The sequence below is a fragment of the Phalaenopsis equestris genome, unplaced genomic scaffold (assembly GCF_001263595.1).
Source record: "Phalaenopsis equestris unplaced genomic scaffold, ASM126359v1 Scaffold000549, whole genome shotgun sequence".
In the NCBI taxonomy this organism is placed as follows: domain Eukaryota; kingdom Viridiplantae; phylum Streptophyta; class Magnoliopsida; order Asparagales; family Orchidaceae; genus Phalaenopsis; species Phalaenopsis equestris.
Genome location: NW_018164989.1, coordinates 21,003 through 40,662, shown reverse-complemented (window position 1 = coordinate 40,662; position 19,660 = coordinate 21,003). Strand labels below are relative to the sequence as shown.

Here is a 19,660-nt window from a genome sequence, read left to right as displayed (position 1 = left end):
ATGATTTTTATTTTTTGCTAAAGAAGAATCACAAATAGATAGATGCTCATGACTTGTGTAAGTCTCATAGCAAATTGTAAAGATCCAGATCAGTTATGTAATTTATTATTCAGCTTATTAAACTAATATATTTATAGTATTTTAAATTATATTATGATAATATGTCCCAATCACATATTTTATTTTTCAAATTTTAAATTATTGAAATGAAGAAAAGGATTATATTGGTAGTTATTTGTTAGTTTTTCATTAGATGATCTATATGACATTCAAAATTTTAATCATAAAAATGACACTGGCATTAACTTATTTAAAATGACACGTGTTTTTCATGCATATATTTTGATGTAATTTTGACATTGAAATATTACTATATAGATAAATATTAAAATGCAAATGTTGGTTATATAAATATATTAAATTTCGTGGTGAGTATTGATATGTCATCAATAAATTTTAAATATCTAACATGAATTTCTAGGCATGAGACAGATCTTAAGATAATGATTTAAACAAGAAATATTCAAACTTTGATTGAGAGTCCTCTAGAACTGTGATTTTAGCAAACTTGCAGCCAAACTAACCGGCTCAATGAGACGGACACAATGATATCAAAATTGGTCCAATCTGAACCAAATCAAGCCCCGATCAAGCCATAAAACCACATTTGAAAGCTTTTTTTTGGCATATTTGGAAGATCAAACAGATGACGAATCTGGCGAGCTTATAATCGAATTGAGCGTCTCAGCGAGATGAATCCAATGAGCCCAATATTGCTCAATTCTGACATTAATAAGGGGTTCAAATGTCCATCAAACATCCTTGATCGAGGAAAGCTCTCAAAGCCATCCAATCAAAATAGTTCATATTTCTTTATTGATTGCAACTGAGACTCTATAAAAAAAGCTATACCCCATCTCTTGAAAGAGGACTTGGAGCTGGATGCTTGAAGAGAGCTAGAAGTTTGAAGAAGACTTAAGCATGGAGAATGAGTTGAAGTTGTCCATACTCCTGCAGTTGTCGACCACTACAAATAACCATCGACCACTACTCGTCGATTCTCATTGGTCGCCACCCACTTCTTATGACGAAACATCGTTCAAAGCAATGACTGACGTCACGGAGTCACGAAACAATTTGTCAAGTGGTGTATCATCCCGAACACCGGGCTGACCACAAAAGCAGTGCAACAATGCACCCCAAAGATGATGTAGGAACACACCACAAAGTCGACGGTGCAACATTGTATCTCGAAAATGGCGGTAATGACACACCGACTTACACTCGTGCTCCTCTAGACTCCAGCCCTCGCGGCCTACGAACATCAATCCTACTCACTACTATATTCTACGTGACAAACTACGAACTATGTGGTCCACAGTTCGTGCACCTTCTGACTTTGCCCCCTATGCCCACAAACGTCATTGCGGCTCACCACTATGACCTATATGACCTGCGTGAACCACCACTCCTACAACTCCCTACTATGGCATCTATGGCCAACTAACACTCTTGAAACAATCACTTACAACCCACCTAGGACTTTTACACATGTTAGCGCTACAACCATCCTCTACAACACTCAAGACAGCTACTACCTCCACAATAATTGACTATGACTATTGCAATCTACTGTCGCCAATAACTAAAACTATATTACATTTATAAAACTTTGTAATTTCATCTTCTCTAATTAAGAAGAAGAGGGAACCTATGTAATCACCATTCATAATATTTTATTTAAACTGGATTAGATCTCGTAGTTATTTTTTTTCCATTTCAAGGGCTTTTCACGTAAAAAGTCAATGTGTATCGTTCTGCTTACTTCTCTCTAATTATTTGAGTCTGTAATTATTTTTCATGCATTGCTAAGACGTTAATCTATCACATCTACCGCCGCAAACCTTCTAGCACATATCAAGTATATATATATATATTTAGCTTGATTAAACTCAAAAAGAAACTTAGAGTTGATCATTTTTAATTCTACCTTTTAACATTAGACATATAATATAGAAAAATGTTGTAGTATATGTATATGTAAATCCTAAAAAATTAATCATTTAGCTTGACTAAACTCAATATGTAACTTATAATTGATCATTTCAAATCCACCTTGTTTTCAATATGATTCCAATTTCACTTGATTTTCATTTTTATTTCTTTAATTAAGACGAATCACAAGCATGTAGATTCCTCATCAGCCGGATTTAACGTTTTGCAGCCTCATGAGAATCTCACTACTTAAGACTTAACAGCACTATAGAAAAGTCAAATAAGTATTTTTTTTCACTTATTATATTGATTTATTTTTAATATTTTAAAGTATGACATGATAAAGATATATATAGCATCTAAAGTTAGATAGTAATATACTATTTAAATCAAATAAAAATATTGTTGATATTAATTTTTTTTAAAAATGAAATATGCATTTTCATGTATATCTTTTAATTTGATTGAACTAGATATAACCTTTGTTAGGTTTGGCTCATACACCAGATAAGGGACATATGTTGAAGTGGATGTAGGCAAATTGTCGAACCTCGTTAAATCTCTGTGTTTCCTTTTGATTTGTGTCTATTCTTGCAATTTACTCAATAAGTGATATCAGAGTGAGGTTCTAGGGCAGAGGAGATCGGCGCAGGAAGGAAGAAGAAGATCGAATGGTTCAGGGAAGGGCTTCGACAAATTCGACAAGGGCTCATAGGGTAAGCCAATCAAGCTTTTAGCTTTATTTAGGAACTTTCTCATGCACAAACTCTTGTAATGTAAGAGTTATTCATGCCTTTTTTTCATCTATGTATCATTGCGCGTAACCCAAATATACACGAACGATCAGAAGATCTCACCCGTTTACCAATTTCAGGTGCAACCATGCCACCATGGATCGTACGATATCTCATCCGGACGTACAATCGCCGCACGTAACAGTCTCTCCACAAATTAGGATTGCACCTTTTCAATTAATGTTTTAATATTATAACATCAATGGGGGCATGATACACACATATTAGAGGTTTGGGTGAAGATATTATTAGGCTTGAATAATATCTATAATTTTTATTTACAAAAATACCAACGTACATTAATATGTATTCTTTGGGTGATTGGATAATTATAAATATGCAGCTGTCTGTTATCTAATCCCTCGCCACGAATGAGGTAGTTGAGCCACGTGAGTCGCGTTTTGGTTTTTTCTTCGATTTGAACCGGTCAGAGGAAAATGAGATCCGGTTCGGATCGAACCGCATGGGCTATTTTGCAAACCGAACCGCGGTGGTTTTCGTCGCTTTCGCCTTTTCGGTGGGCCACGTGGCAAGTCACCTCACGGGCCCTCAAGAGTTCTTTATATTGCGTTGTTTTTAATGTTTCTAAGTTTTGATTCTATAAATTGGTTTTACATGAGTACCACATGATTCATAGGTATTTTACATGTCAATCTCCAAAATTTTGATATTTATATTTAAAATATTTTGAAATAAAAAATCTATCGTCTTGATTTTTAATTAATAATAATTTTATGTAATATTGAATAATTGAGCGTGTTCAAACTTTATTTGTCCGTGAGTCGCACGCCAGTTGAAGCGTGCTAGAAAATTCGCGGCGGTAGAGTAATGGATTGTCATTTTAGCGTTGCACGAAAATTCAGCACACACTCAGATGAAAATAAATCAAGCTGTAATAACACAAGGAGTTTTTACGTGGAAAACCCAAAAACCACGGGGTCTGACCCAATTGTAAAAATTCACTATAAGTTGATGATTACAGATGTCCCTTATCCCACAGGTGGGAAATTGTTAATAGTTTTTCACGTTACAACGTCGACTGATGATGTATAGTAAGCGGTGGTTGACGGAGATGAGCGGTGGCTAACAACAGTCGATGACGGTCAGCGGCAATTGACAGAGGTCAGCGGTTATCAGCGGCGTTCAACGGTGGTCGGCGGGGGGCGACAGGGGGGCGCGGTCCGGTCAGTGGTGGTCGACGGCGATCGACGATGGCGAGGATGATCTTGGACTTGAACTCCTTCTCAAAGCCTCAAGTTCTCTCTTAAGCCCCCTCCTCATGTGAGGGGCGAGGCTCTATTTATAGTGTTTTGAGTGCAATTAATGCAGGAATATGAACTATTTTGATCGAACGGCCCGGAAAGCTTCCCTTGATCAGATGACGTTTGATGGACATTTAAGTGCCTTAACGATGCTAGAATTAAGCAATCTTGGGCTTGTTGGATTCGTCTTTTCGAGACGCTCGATTATACTATAAACTCGCTAAATTTGATATCCGTTTGACCTTTAAAATGCCTCCAGAAATCCTGTAGTAATGGTTTAATGACTTGCTCCGAGCCTGATTTGACTCAGATTGGACTAACTTTTATATCATTAGGTCTGTCTCATCGAGACGATCAGTTTGACTATAATTTTGCCGAAATCAAAGCTCCGGATGACTCTTAATCAAAGTTTGAATATTTCAATTGACAGAGGTCAGCGGTTATCAGCGGCGTTCAACGGTGGTCGGCGGTGGTCGACAGTGGTCGACGATCGTTGTCGACGGTCAGTGGTGGTCGACGGCGATCGACGATGGCGAGGATGATCTCGGACTTGAACTCCTTCTCAAAGCCTCAAGTTCTCTCTTAAGCCTCTCCTTCATGTGAGGGGTGAGGCTCTATTTATAGTGTTTTGAGTGCAATTAATGCAGGAATATGAACTATTTTGATCGGACGGCCCGGAAAGCTTCCCTTGATCAGATGACGTTTGATGGACATTTAAGTGCCTTAACGATGTTAGAATTGAGTAATCTTGGGCTTGTAGGATTCGTCTTTTCGAGACGCTCGATTATACTATAAACTCGCTAAATTTGATATCCGTTTGACCTTTAAAATGCCTCCAGAAATCCTGTAGTAATGGTTTAATGACTTGCTCCGAGCCTGATTTGACTCAGATTGGACTAACTTTTATATCATTAGGTCTGTCTCATCGAGACGATCAGTTTGACTATAATTTTGCCGAAATCAAAGCTCCGGATGACTCTTAATCAAAGTTTGAATATTTCTTGTTCAAAAAATTGCATTGAGATTTGTGCTTGTTGATGGAAATTTGTTGGTGGCGTATCACCAGTAATATATTGAAATGGATAGAGACGGGAATGAACAATAATCATACAATGATGATATTACAGTTTTACTTCTGTTTGAAAGAGAAACATGCTAGGGTGTTCATGTTATTTTACCTGTAAGAACATATTGTTTGGTTGTTTTCCGACTCGAGCAGCTAAGCTCAGATGGCTTCGGGTCGATGAGATCAGCTCGGTCTGCAGAGCATGGTCAACATGGATTGATGGAGTGATGTAGTCTTTTTGTCAATCCTTGATCACTGATGGGAAGACTTTGACTCGTCCATGGGATGGTTGGGGATATCATGGAACTGGATTTTCTTTTGAATGAGCTCTACTAATAGGTAGGATATCATATTGGGTCGACTTTCTTCTAGTGGTTAGCTCAGATTCTCTTTTATCATGTTTCTAACCAAATGACCCGTGCTTGGATCATCCAGTCGGCTTTTTATCAACCTAGTGGCTCGGGGCTTTGGCCTTGTTTAATTGGCTCGTATGGTTTTGCTCGATTGGTTAAGTGGGCCTCGTGATCTCCTAACAGTGGGCCAACCTTGGCTCTTCTCTTTTCTCTTGGACCGTTGGATCCCTTTAGGAACAGTGCTATACATAAATGGCCTGCATATAATCATGAAAGTTTAGGCATTATATAAGTAAATACATTAAATTATATTGTACGTATGTAAATGGCCTAATTTAATTTTACTTCCAATAATTTTATTTTTAATTTGCTCTAAATCGAAGGCAATTTGATTTGACCACTGGGATTATTTGTCCAAATTATTGGACTCAACTCACTACCAACTCTATTCCTATTCATATAAAAATTTACAAACTTGTCCTTATATATATACACAATAAGACGTCTAATATAAGTATAAAATTGTACATATAAAAAATATGTCAGCACAAATTTTAAGACAAATGAACGACTCAAGAGGATGATACTAACGATCGGGCATATCTGTTGGCGACCGTCTTGAGTTGGATGTCGACAAGAGAGATGTCTTGCTCGAGCAATTAGCAGAATGTGCCAGAATATTTTCAACACGGCGAGGATCAACACTTAGGACGATCGATCAGAGACTCTCTTTCAGATTAGATATTGATCAAATCAAGACTTATCTGACGAAAAACAAACTATTATCGATCGAATTGGTCCCCTGGTCTTATTATATGCTAATAACTTTGTAATTAACAAAAAGTCGATCTAAAAAGTCAATGATGAGGGGACCGATATGTGCATTTGTAATATCGGGACCTATGCCTATAAGAAAGTTCATATCATGAATAATATCATGAATAAAGACTGCACTAATTTTTACTATGCCTCTCTTCCTTCTCTCTTCTTGGGCGTGTGGAAATGCTTACTATATATAAAGCTCTGAAAAAAACCAAGAGTCACTTCAGAAACCTTTTCGAAATTCGTCCAAAATCATTGAATATATGCATAACTGTCTCTGGCGCCTAAGCGCCCAATCGTAGCTTCTAGGCTTCGAGCTTCTAGAACATCCTTACACCTAGGCGCCAGGTCAATTTTTTGTTCTTTGACTTCATTTTTGCTCCATTATGCTCCTTTTGCTCTTGAATTACATTTCTTGTATCTGAAATTAAAAACACACAAAACATTTTTCATTAAAGAGCAATATCCTTAAAAATGAGCATGAAATACATATATAAAAATATGTAATTTTAAGGCGTGTCATAGGTCAAAGATCGAACCGAAATTGATATTGAATTTGAAATTTTCACTCAGGAATTCCCCTCTCACAAGGATAATTTGAGTAGAGAGTTTGAAAGTTTTCGTTGAGGATTTGCAGGTGTGTTTTCAATTTTTAATTGTGAATTCAAGTTGTCAAACGTAGTGTTGATTTTAACAAAACATTTGTTAAATATAAGTTACTGATTTTCATAGAGGTTTTAAGAAGGTACACAGAGGAAGCTCAAATGTATTTTGCAGCTTGTGTTTGAAGTTTGTTTGTTCATTTGTTTCTTATGGAAGATATTTTGTGAGATTTTAGGATGACAACTATCAAGACTCCTTGTTGGAGATTTGATAGTTACGACAAATAGATTTGGTGGGGTGGATATTTTAGATGTAAGGATCAGATTGAGAAGGAAAGCACGTGGATTTACTTCCAACTCAAGGACTGATCAAAGTATTTGAATCCTCACCGACTTGGAATGTTGTGATTGTAATAGGTGTTGTGGTTGTAAGGAATATTGTGGAAAGATTGTAAGAATATATGGAGTTTGTCCGAATTAGATTCTTGCACCGACCCTGAAATGTCATAGGTGGGAATCAAAATCCTTGCATCGACCTTGGAATGTCATGTATGTAGAGTCGGAATCCTTACACCAACCCTAGAATGTCATGAATGTGGAAAATTATGGATAGGATGTGGAAATTGTGTGGAAGAAATCAGAATCCCTGCACCGATCATGGAATGTTATGTATGCAGAATCAGAATTCCTGCACTAACCCTTGAATGTCATGAAAGTGGAAAATTATGGATAGGATGAGAAAATTGTGTGGAAGGAATTGGAATCCATGCACTGACCATGGAATGTTATGAGTGTAATAAATTATGGATAGAATGCAGAAATTATGTCGAGGGAATCAAAATCCCTGCACCGACCCTGAAATGTCACGAGTGCGGAAAATTATGGATATAGTGCAGAAATTGTGTGAAGGAATTGGAATCTCTGCACCGATCTTGGAATGTCATGAGTGTCGAAAATTATGGATAGAATGTGGAAATTGTGTGGAAGGAATCAGAATCCCTACAGCGACCTTTGAATGTCATGTATGTGGAATCAGAATCTTTGCATCAACCCTAGAATGTCATGTATATAGAATTGAAATCTCTGCACCGACCTTAGAATTTCATATATGTGGGAATCAAAATCTTCGCATCGACCTCGGAATGTTGTGATGTGAGAAAGTGTGAAAGCTATGGGAACCTATTTTATTGTGAGAATTGTGAAGCTTCTGGAATTGTGAGAGACATGAAAGTTCATAGAGGTTGCAAGATTTGCAGAGATCATGAAATTTTATGAAAGTTCTGCAGAAATCATAAGATTTGTGGAAAATTATAGAATTTACAAAGATGAAAATTTTGTGAGAACCGTGAGGATTGTGAGAATTGTGAACTTTTTAGAGATTATGAGATTTGTCAAAGTTTTAATTTGGAGACTGTTTTATCATTTTTGTTTGTCTTACTTTCATGTTTCTTCTTTTCCTTTTATAATTGTCCATTTCTTCGGAGTATCTTGTTTCATTTTGTCTGTTTGTTTTTTTTTTGTTATTTTTTTATGTTATTAACATTTCTTGTTTGTATCATTTCTTTTTTATTATAAAACTGAATCTACGTCTAGTTTAATGACTTTAAATTAATCTCACAACGTGACAAATTTAGAACATGTTAACTTGCATTGAACTGTTGAAATCAAAACGATCTTTGTCAATCTTCCTTGGAATTTGATATTGTGGGGTACAATCTGACAATACCCAAAACATAACAGCTACACTTATCCATAAATCATAGTTCTCCATGCTCTGATTTAGCAAAACCTTTCGATCTTCTAAAATTGTGTAGAGACCAGCCTCACCTCCTAAGATGTACTCTAGAACAAAAATCCCCTTGTATACGCTTAGAGGTGTGGTCTCATACCTCTAGAGGTAGTAGATCTTCCAGCTATGGGTCAGGCTGATAAAAATTGTGTAGAGACCAGCCTCACCTCCTAAGATATACTCTAGAACAAAAAACCCCTTGTATACGCTTAGAGGTGTGTTGTCTCATACCTCTAAAGGTAGTAGATCTTCCAGCTATGGGTCAGGCTGATAACCAAATGGCACTTTTACTGTCACCCATCTTTCTGAAAATAATTGAAACTCTTCTTTGTGGAACTCTAGGGATGTAGTGTTTTGCCAAGTCCTCCCCATTTCCCTTGAGTACCAAAACTGATCCAACAGGTAGAGGGATTTCAATTGGTCCTCGGAACTCTCCCGAGCCAACTATCCATAGGTCCTTGCCAAACATTATATTGCATATGTTTATGAAGGAGACTATGTAGAACAACCTCAAAAAGTCGTGACGATCGATATGGGGTGAAATGCAATCCCCTTCCTCGTAGGTGTTGATAATGCAACAGTTGGGTACACAATTCGCTGACAGGACGTGCCACGACACCATTCTCTTGATCGTTCTCTTTATAACTGGCAACATCAGATCCACTTCATCGTGTCTAATAATCCCTTGAGGATTTCCTTCATTATCACAGATGAAGTTGTAACAACATCAACATTGAATAGTGATTTTGTCTTTACCCCTCATCCATTTTTGGTGCTCTGAGTAAGTCCTCTTTCTCAAACAACCTACTCGACCTCTATCTCTTATATTGAAGACGCGGTCAGTTATCCTCATTTACTCACTCTCAAAAAATACATCCGTATGTAACTCTAATCCGTCCAAAATGTTGACATATTTTCTTGCGTCCTTTCAAAAAATTTCAAAGTTTTGCTTTCAAACCCTTTGAAACTTCTCCAACTCATGCTCTGAAATATTCTGAAGTTATTTTGGTTAACAAACTGCGGGATGTACGACTCGTCATATGGGTGAACTTCGCTCCTCTATACCACTGGAACTATGATGCATTCTGTCAGAGAAGCATTACACTTCATGCATCCTTCACACAAGGTTCGACTAGTGTATACTCTGGTAGGGTACGCTCCACATTTGGCTCTGCCTTTGTCTATCTTGTTGATAACTGGGGAAAAATATCCCCCACGGACTGATCTGGCATCTATTCCTCTTGCACAACTACTAGAACATCTCATGAAGCTTCCTCCCTAGTCAGTTTTCTTTTCAGACAATCAAGCATTTTATGTTTATGATGATTCATGGTTCTGCATTGTGTGCAAGTCTATGGCATCCTCTTGAGCGAACTTGTTGGAGCACTTTCCAATGGAGCGATAATGAGCTCTCCTTCTATCGCCAGGACCATAAACTGTAACTGTCTGACTCTCCCTGCTGGGTTGTCAGTTCCTCAAACTTTCTCTTCATCTTTTTTAAATTTCCTCTTTTTGTAGTCGTATTGTTTTCCTTACTCCTGAATCTGAGTACTGGTTTTAGCCATTCCATCTCTTCTCGACTAACCACATTTAACAGGTGTCCCCCATAGTCCATCCTGACTTGCACAACGTCCAGTATGGTTGTAGTTGTACCGCATTGCTAATTACGGGTTTTAAGCCTCTGAAATATCTGACAATCATGTGTTCCATTGGCTTTATCAGCTTGTGCTTTAGCTGTGTGGTCGAAGTGGGCTATGAACTCCTCAATTAATAGATCTCGTTGCTGCAAGTTGTGGAGTTTTAGGAACATGTCTTGGCAATGATGCAGTTAGAAATATTTTTTGTTCATTGCCTTCTTCATTTTCTCCCACTTAGTTATCTTCAATTTTTCCCTAGGATAGAAGTAGAGTTGAGCTGGTTCTGATACCAAACGATGCCATAACTAGTTGGTATGTGGCATAATTCAAAAAGAAGTAAAATTTATTAATATAAAATAATGATACAACACGAGTCAAATAAAAGAGAAATACAATAATAGACAAATTCCTAATTAGACCTAAAGGAAGAGCTTCGAAGGCGGTAGCAACGTCAGCGGGACGAGCAAGTGTTGGGTAGGTAGAGGATTGTGTGTGATTGGTTGTAGGTAGATTGGATGACGAGATCATGGAGAATTAGGGATGGTTGTAGAGTGGTGGAGCAATGTGGGGTTGGTAGATAGTTAGGGGATTGGTAGGGAAAAGGGGGTTTGTGAGTAATAGAGAAGGAGTTTGAAGTTTACAACACCTCATCAGAGCAGGATACAGTCGAAACACCATTTGTCATCAGTTACAACCCTAAAAAGAGGGGAAAGCGACAACACAAAGGAGATTAGAAAACAATTATGTAGAACTGCCTCCCTCACACACAAGGGACAACTATTTATAGCCTCCCACTTCTACACAAAAGGAATGGGCTGGAAAAGACAAGAATTATCCAGAGAAAAGAAACACTCAGAAGAAGACAGTGCATAAAACTTGAGAGACAGCCTCCCTGGGTCATGAAATATCGCGACCCCCATCCCGACTTCGTGCGTGGCCGCGGGATCATGACTCGCAATCCTTCACGCGAGATTGCGGCTCCCACGAAGTTTCAAGGGGATTCGACTCCTGCGGGATCTCCCTGCTTTCGGGGCGCATATAGCTTCCGCATCAACGCCCCCATTAAAGTAGGGGCAAACATATAACTTCACATATCATACCTCATTCTCTATAAATATGTGAATTATTTTATAAGAAAATTACTCATTTATAAGATCGATCACTATTCATTATTGTGCATTTCTCTTTTCACATATCTTTTTCTTTGATCTTACACTCTATTCCTTGGTTGTGGTTCAAAGACATATCATGATTCAACAAAAATATATAATTCATAGGACTTAGTTGCAAAATGTTAGTTAAATGCTTTCAAATTTCTATACATCATTTCCCTTAGACTAACAAATAATTGTATATTTGATTGATATTCTTAATGCAATGGCAAAACTGTAATATTGTAGAGCATAATGTCCAGATGGAAACTAGTAAATTCAAGCATGGCTCTTGTGGGCAAAGCTGTATATAGAGGCCAAGTGGTCGAGTCATGGCTTCAAGGCAAAACGCAGCTGGCTGCCTGGTTCCTCCCTGGCCTCTGCGAAGGATTCTGATCCAGCAGAGGCTTTCCCATTGAGGAGGAACAGACAAGAGGAGGAGAAGGAAGAGGGTCCTCTTTTCACCCATTCCAGGATTTGAGATGGATTCCAAGGGGAAGAACGTTGGGATTCTGGCCATGGATATCTATTTCCCTCCTGCTTGCGTTCAGCACAGGTTCTTTTTCTCCTCTAATGTCAGTTATGCCGGTCGCAGCTCTGAGTTTTCTTTTGGAAGAGGGTTGGTGGATTTCGGGTTGTTGGTTGTTAATGGCGTGAGCATGGTTGTTGAAGTTTTCTTTCTTTCTTTCTTTCCTTTTTTTTTTTTTTTTTTTGGTTTTTTGTTTTTGTCGGAAATTTTTGAAAATTTAGTATTATTTTGGCATAAGGTGTTGACCTCGGCGGCAGGCTTGAAATTGGATTCTGTTAAAGTAAAAGGTGTGAGTGATTAATCAATGGGGAATACCTATAATTTGTCTTGTTCAATGATATTGTAGATTTTTAGGCGTTTGTTTTTTTCTTGGTATGATTAATTTTTTGATTTGATTTTGGGGTACCATAGAGGAAGCTGCTTGTTAGGGTTATTGTGGGTCTCATTACTCGTCTAACTCATGTTCCAGATCTGTTAATGTGTGTCTGTATTTGATATAGGAATCATTAGAGGTTTTCGATGGAGCCAGCAAGGGAAAGTACACGATTGGTCTTGGACAGGATTGTATGGCTTTCTGCACTGAGTTGGAAGACGTGATATCTATGAGGTAATCCGTTCTGTTTTCGTTTTTCTTGTGTTTTGAAACCCGATGCATGTGATTATATGCTGCAGCATTTGGTTTTCCTGCTGTTTGCTAAGATTTTCCGTGTTAAGTGCTCTGTTTGTGGATTGAATTTAATTATTTTGTTTGGGAAGACAAATTTTTTGTGACTGCGTTTGGATATTTTGATTCTTAAACTTGGTTTAATTTTTCAAATCATTTTTGTTTTTGCTCAAATTTTGGTATAAATCTATGTAGATTGTATTATTCTGTTCAGGAATTGTTGGTGGAAACTAATGAATCCGTTCTTTCATAATGAAGTTTCAACGCTTATAGTTTTGTTTTATCCAAACAATGATTATTTGCTGAGATCCAATTGTTTATGATATTTTTTGTTCAGCTTGACCGTTGTTACTTCCCTACTTGAGAAATATCAGATTGATCCGAAGCAAATTGGCCGCTTGGAAGTTGGTAGTGAAACAGTGATAGATAAAAGCAAGTCTATCAAAACATGGTTGATGAGGATTTTTGAGGTTAGATGTTTTTCTGAAGTTTTTCCCCTAGCCTCAACATACAAGCTATATGGATCATTTACATACATAACACCCAATTCTTATCTATTTACATATCTAGCACCCAATCTTTATATTTTACATTTAACCACCCAATTCTTTCATATCACATCTAAAATACCACTACTTTAACTTATAAAAACTGAAATAAATATTTTCATGCGTAGGTAAGGTGATGTATATGTAAAAATTGATGTTTAGGTGTTAGATATGTAAATACAGAAGAATTGAATGGTATGTATGTAAATCTTCTTAATATTTATCATGTATTGGCATATCCATGGGAGATTTGACCTCTCTGTCGGCGCCACAAGGAAAATGCCACTCAACTCTTTTACAGTAGTTTCCTGCTTCTGATGATGAAAAATTTTGTTTGTTTAACTCTTCTCTGATTTGTAGTGTCTATATGCAAACTTTCAGGAATATGGTAATACTGATATTGAAGGAGTTGATTCTACAAATGCTTGCTATGGTGGAACCGCTGCTTTATTCAATTGTGTAAATTGGGTGGAAAGTTCTTCGTGGGATGGTAGATATGGACTTGTTGTCTGTACAGACAGTGCGGTATGTTTGTCAATCCACGCACACAATTTTGAAAAAAATGCCGCATCAATAGAATGATAAAATGATCATCTAAAGTTTCAATGTCACCATTCATAGAATTACCAATCTATAAATCATTTTCGGTTCGATATGTTCATCCACTACATGTTGACATGAATATAGGTTTCTTTGCATCATCTGTTAAATATGATTTTACATTTTTATTCATAAAGGTAACTTCATATGGTTAAGGGGCTATTGCTGAGTAAGAAAGATAATTGATTACAGAGTAAAGTGTCCAAATAGCCCCCTAACTATTTACATAGGGTCATTTTAGTCCTGGAGTCTATAAAAATTTCAAATTAATCCCCATATTTTTTTAATATGGGCTGCAATAGTCCCCATGGATGATTATTTTATCCTATTGCGATTAAATTTGCACTTTTATAGACTATGTACTAAAATGGACGCTAAAAAGAGTTAGAGGACTATTTTGACACTTTTTTCAATTATATCTATTTCTTGAGTTGCACATTTGCTAGTAATGTATTTCTTAAGACATGTATCATGGCCTTCAAAATTTTGATGATTTATGAATAGAAAACGTATGTGTGATATATTTGTTTTCATCAGGTTTATGCAGAAGGGCCAGCTCGGCCTACCGGCGGGGCTGCAGCTATAGCAATGTTGATTGGCCCGCATGCTCCAATTGTTTTTGAAAGTAAATATAGAGGGACTCACATGGCTCATGTTTACGACTTCTATAAGCCTATACTTGCCAGCGAATACCCGGTTTGTTTCATTCCACCATGCTTTTACATGGCAGTTTTGTTGAATTATTTGGTTATCATTTGACATTAAATTATATAACTTTATTTTTGTTCTTTTCAGGCATCTCTTTTTTGATTGGTTTTAAATCTATTTGATGTATTGCATTTGTGCATAAAATGATTTCCCTTTCTATTATCATAGTTTTAAGGGTAGTGTCTGTCTTTCTCTCAGTTTTTTGCTTAGAGGAAGAAACATGAACTATATAGTAGAAGTTAATGCTAGAAAAAAAATGACAGAATTGTTTGAATAATTTTCTGAATTAGCCGATTTGTTAAAGAAAAAAACAGGATACAAAATCAAAATCTTATAATAGACATCCCTCACAATAGGCAGTTTAATTTGGATATAAAGGTGATATTTGATGTTCATATGAACAATTTTCTGATTTTTAATGTAGAAATTTAAAACATAAAAAAAAAAACAAAACAAAATGTTAACAAAATATCGTAGTATATTACTGCACTTGGTAAAACATAAAACAAATCACTAAACTCCTTAACATGCATTATACTTTCTTTATAAAGTAGCTAAACGGTAGATTTTGGATGCCTAGGTTTGCATTAATGGCATCAAATTTATCTGTTTTTTAATCCAGTTTATTGAATTACTAATCAATATTTGGAAAATTTTTCTTATTAAAACATCAAATGCTCTTCAGAATGTTGTCGATAAACTGAAATTAACAGCCAAATTATTTCTCAGTCGGGAATAGTTCAAAGGATGCATTGAGCTGAAACCAAACAATTTGGATGTTGCCATTTTTAATTTTGACTTTGGATGTTTAGTATGAATGCATAATACATGATGAATATGGCTCTCTCATTCCTTTTGTGTTTTTTTAGGTTGTGGACGGAAAGCTATCACAAACATGCTATCTCATGGCCTTAGATTCATGTTACAAGCGTTATTGTAGCAAGTAAGCTTGTGATTCTTTGTTTGCTTTAAGCTGTGTGGTAAAATCTGACACTGATGAGATTTTCTCGTAGGTATGAAAAATTTGAAGGGAAACCATTTTCAATTTCTGATGCTGACTCATTTGTATTCCATTCTCCATACAATAAGGTATCAGAAATATCTTACTTTAACCATGAACTTGCAGATTGTAATTTCTGATTTGTATAAAGGTTTTATTGGAGAAATTTTTTCCACTAACTTATAGACTGCTGTAACAGCTTGTACAGAAAAGTTTTTCACGGCTATACTTCAATGACTTCCTGCGTAATTCGAGGTACATCCTGCTGTCCAACTTGCAGTAATTTTAGTTCTGCATCTATCAACCTTTTATTTCTGCTATATGTTTGTTGGTAGGATAATACAAGTACTGAAATTTAGTAATTTCGGTCATTCTTTTTATGCATATCTTTTTTTATCAACAATTCTTTTCCACGGTGTAGAGTTTCAGTGAGAAACATGGCAGTGAATATTTGATGCAATGCCTTGTCACCTTTTAAAGTGAATTACACTCATTCGGTTGTTGAATTGGTTTCTTTTTACTGTTATGTTCTTGATGATGTATAAAAGATCTTTATCATGCTTCTTCTTGTCTCATAAAATCAGTATTTGTGCCTAACACGATATTTATATACATATATTTTAAGGGGCATTTATGTACTTTACACAATTTTTATGTATTTACATTATCTCACACCTAAACTTTCATATTTATACACATAGCACTCAAATCTTTAACATTGCATAAAAAATAGCACTATTAACACATTTTAAAAGTGAAATACATTCATGCATAGGTTTAAAGTGCCAAAGTGCTATGTATGTATGAAAGTTTAGTTGTGAGATTTGTAAATACATAAGAATCATGTGCTACATATGCAATTTTCCCTTTTTTTTTTTTAACATTCTATGGTTCCACATTGGGAGAAGGACTTCTTCTTGTTGTCATTGTTGTATTCTATGGTTCCACATCAAACCCAATTATATATTACTAAATGGGCTTTCAACGTGCTTTTACCATAATACATTATTAGTAACATAATCACCCAATTTCAAAGGCATTTTTCCTCTCTCAGCCATGAAATGAGTTCTATAATGTATTATTCCAAGGTTTGCAGAGCTTTAAAATGGTCTTTTTCTTCTGCGACATTATGTATTTCTATCAAAAATCAGCTTTTTAATGATGCTAACATTTAGCTACCAAAAATTTGTGCATCGCTTTATTTGATTATTTGTGCCATTCCAACACAATTTTTGCGTGCAAAACTGACAAACTAATTTTCATCAAATTGCTTTTTCATCAGCCATGTGGATAACAGTGCAAAGGCAAAACTGGAGCCATTTCTAAATTTGTCAGGTGATGAGAGCTATCAAAATCGCGACCTTGAGAAGGTTACAATCTGATCTTTCCCTGGTATTTAATTTTAATTTAAAAAAAAAATCATATTTTCTAAGATATTTTTCAGATCGCTCAACAAGTATCAAAGCAATTTTATGATGAAAAAGTTAAGCCATCTACATTGATTCCAAAACAAGTTGGAAATATGTATACAGCATCCCTATATGCTGCACTTGCATCAGTTATTCATAATAAGCATAGCACCCTGGTAAATCTCTTTATTATGTTAGTACTCTTAATTTTGTAAATTCCTTTTCTTTTTTTGTAAATTTAGTTTTATTTATTAATTTATTTAGTTATGCTTACAGGTTGATCAGCGTATAGTTATGTTCTCATATGGCAGTGGCCTTGCTTCAACCATGTTTTCGTTAAAGCTTAATGGTGGTCAACATCCATTCAGCTTATCACACATAGCCTCAGTGCTAAATGTTGTAGAAAAGCTAGAGGCGAGACAAGAGGTATATTTCTGTTAGAATTATAATCCTAATGTTAATATTGGAGAAAAGCTTAATGGTGATCATTTTGATTCTTCTCTTGTTCATCAAGCACGCATCATCTAGTTACAATAATGATATGTTGATTCCTATCCATATCTTTGGTCTCAGTTTTCGCCGGAGAAATTCATCGAGACAATGCAGCTGATGGAGCATCGCTATGGAGCGAAGGATTTCGAGACGAGCAAAGACACGAGTTTGCTCTCTCCTGGTACGTTCTACCTCACCCATGTGGACTCAATGTACCGGAGATTTTATGCTAAGAAGGCAATCAGTGTGGCCGGAAAAGCTGCTGGCCTGAGTGCCAACATTCTTGCCAATGGCCACTAGAGTAGGTGCTAATGGTGATATGTGCCAAGTCCTTCTATATGTCTGGAATGTATTCCTCTATGAGCAAAAGCCTTTTATAATTTGTTTCTGATAATTGCGGCAAGAATTTAATGTTGTTTTTATTATTATTAGATTTTATTATTTTCAATTTGATTGCTCTCTTAGTAGACTTATAAATTAATTGATGGTTTAAGCATTGTTTTAAAAATTAGATCCGACCAGCCGGTCTGATTTATTCAATCGTGTCGGCTTGGTCCAAGCTCTGAAAATGCTTCCGCACAAAGTCACATAGAACCACGATTGAACCAGTGAGTCGGCTCGATTTTCTTATAAACATGTTAATTCTAATAGTAATTAGTTTTTTTTATGGGTGATTATAAATAAATGTTTAGATTAAAATAAAAAAAAATAGTTAAAATGTTGTATCCTTACTATTTTTTATTTAAAAATATTCAAGGGTGAAATATTCTCCATTAGAATATTGTATGACAATGTGATGAAAATGTCATTATTGCATTACTATTTGATTATTTAAATTATATTAAACATGTTAATATTTATTATATCATTTGGCTCCTATTTTTAATTTAACTCTGGGGAAGACTGTTTAACCTTAAAACATCTCCTTGAACAATTGGTGAGGACCTTGGATATCAGTGGTGTTAGCCAACTAAGTTGTTTGAGTAGGGGGGTATTTCTATGATCGACTACTTGGACTGCTCTGAACATGGATTTACTATTTGGAATGTTAAAAGATAGTTGGGACTATGCCCATAATGTATAACATGCACCCAAATTGGCTAGTTTGAATTCTCTTTCATTGGAGCTTTTCTTTGTTGTTGGTTTGATGCTCTTGGAGTCATGAATTTCTTTAGTATTTCAGCCTTGATCAGTTTCTCAATCAGGTTCTGGATGTGCTGACAATCTTCTATATTATGGTTGTGATCCCGATTGTACGTATTATACTTCTTCGACTCAAAGGCAAGCTTCGATCTTCATTGGGGGAGCTCTCTTGAAGTATTCTTTATTCTGGATAGTCCCTTCTATCTCAATCATTGATACCATCAATGGGGTTGTCTTGAGAGTCTCGTGATGGGGCAACAAGTGCTCATTGTACCGAGTCGGTAGTTGATCATGATATTGCGTTTGATTCTCATAGTGGTAGGATCTTTCGGTTCCCTCTGTGATCTTAGAGTAGCCAATTGTATTCATAAAGTCGATGAGCGGAGTGAGGAAAATATTCCCTAGTTCTTCACCCGTCGTCCCTTGGGGCCCTCTTCTACAGACGACGGGTAGAATGCTTTGTTATAGAGAAAGTTGGGGTAGAGTTGTTTTTTCTTGGCCGATATATGATTGTTGATCAGCTCCAAAAAATTAATTATGGTCTTTAGTTGATGTAGGCCTACAGCATATTGGAATGGTCATTCTTTCAAACCTTGGGCCAAGGCATCACATGCTACCGTGGGTTTTAGATTCGGCACTTCCAACATCTCCTTCCGAAGATGATTGATAAACAAGCAGAGGCTCTCATTCTACCCTTACTCGACCCATAGTAGGACCTGTGAATTCTTCTGGATGCTCGCAAACTGCGCCACAAATATTTGCTTAAAGTAAGCAAATGAGATAGTCACTCCTTGGGTTAAACCATGGAACTACATGAGGATCGACTCCCTTAGTGTGGTCAAGAAAAGATGACACTTTAGTGCATCGATGTTCCTCAACAACCGTGTGGTCGACTCAAATGAGGTTATGTGGTTGGTTGGATCAGTCTGACCCTTGTATGTTTCTAGTGCATGGATTTTAAACATCTATAGGTGCTCGACCTTAAAGATTTGTTAAGAGAACACATTCTATGCTAGACAAGGCATCTCAATGTAGCTAAAAAACTGTCTATCCATTGGCACCAACCCAACACTCAAGCATTAGGAATCTCTTTCCC

At 36.3% G+C, this 19,660-nt stretch overlaps 1 protein-coding gene across 1 annotated transcript; it reads left to right on the top strand.

Annotated features, from left to right (window-relative positions):
• Window positions 1-11,809: 11,809 nt before the first annotated feature.
• On the top strand, window positions 11,810-17,851 carry LOC110029104 (hydroxymethylglutaryl-CoA synthase). Its single transcript, XM_020731231.1, has 12 exons — window positions 11,810-12,023; window positions 12,499-12,607; window positions 13,002-13,134; window positions 13,594-13,737; window positions 14,350-14,508; window positions 15,390-15,463; window positions 15,534-15,609; window positions 15,720-15,775; window positions 16,803-16,890; window positions 16,965-17,105; window positions 17,206-17,355; window positions 17,503-17,851. The coding sequence occupies exons 1-12, from the start codon at window positions 11,954-11,956 to the stop codon at window positions 17,719-17,721; spliced, it is 1,419 nt and encodes a 472-aa protein (XP_020586890.1). The 5' UTR covers window positions 11,810-11,953; the 3' UTR covers window positions 17,722-17,851.
• The last annotated feature ends 1,809 nt before the right edge of the window (window positions 17,852-19,660 follow it).

Excerpts from the sequence above, each read along its gene's own strand:
- LOC110029104 (XM_020731231.1), top strand. The coding sequence starts at position 11,954 with ATGGATTCCAAGGGGAAGAACGTTGGGATTCTGGCCATGGATATCTAT. Across the intron at positions 16,891-16,964 it reads AAAATCGCGACCTTGAGAAG|ATCGCTCAACAAGTATCAAA; the intron begins GTTACAATCTGA and ends GATATTTTTCAG. Across the intron at positions 17,106-17,205 it reads ATAATAAGCATAGCACCCTG|GTTGATCAGCGTATAGTTAT; the intron begins GTAAATCTCTTT and ends TTATGCTTACAG.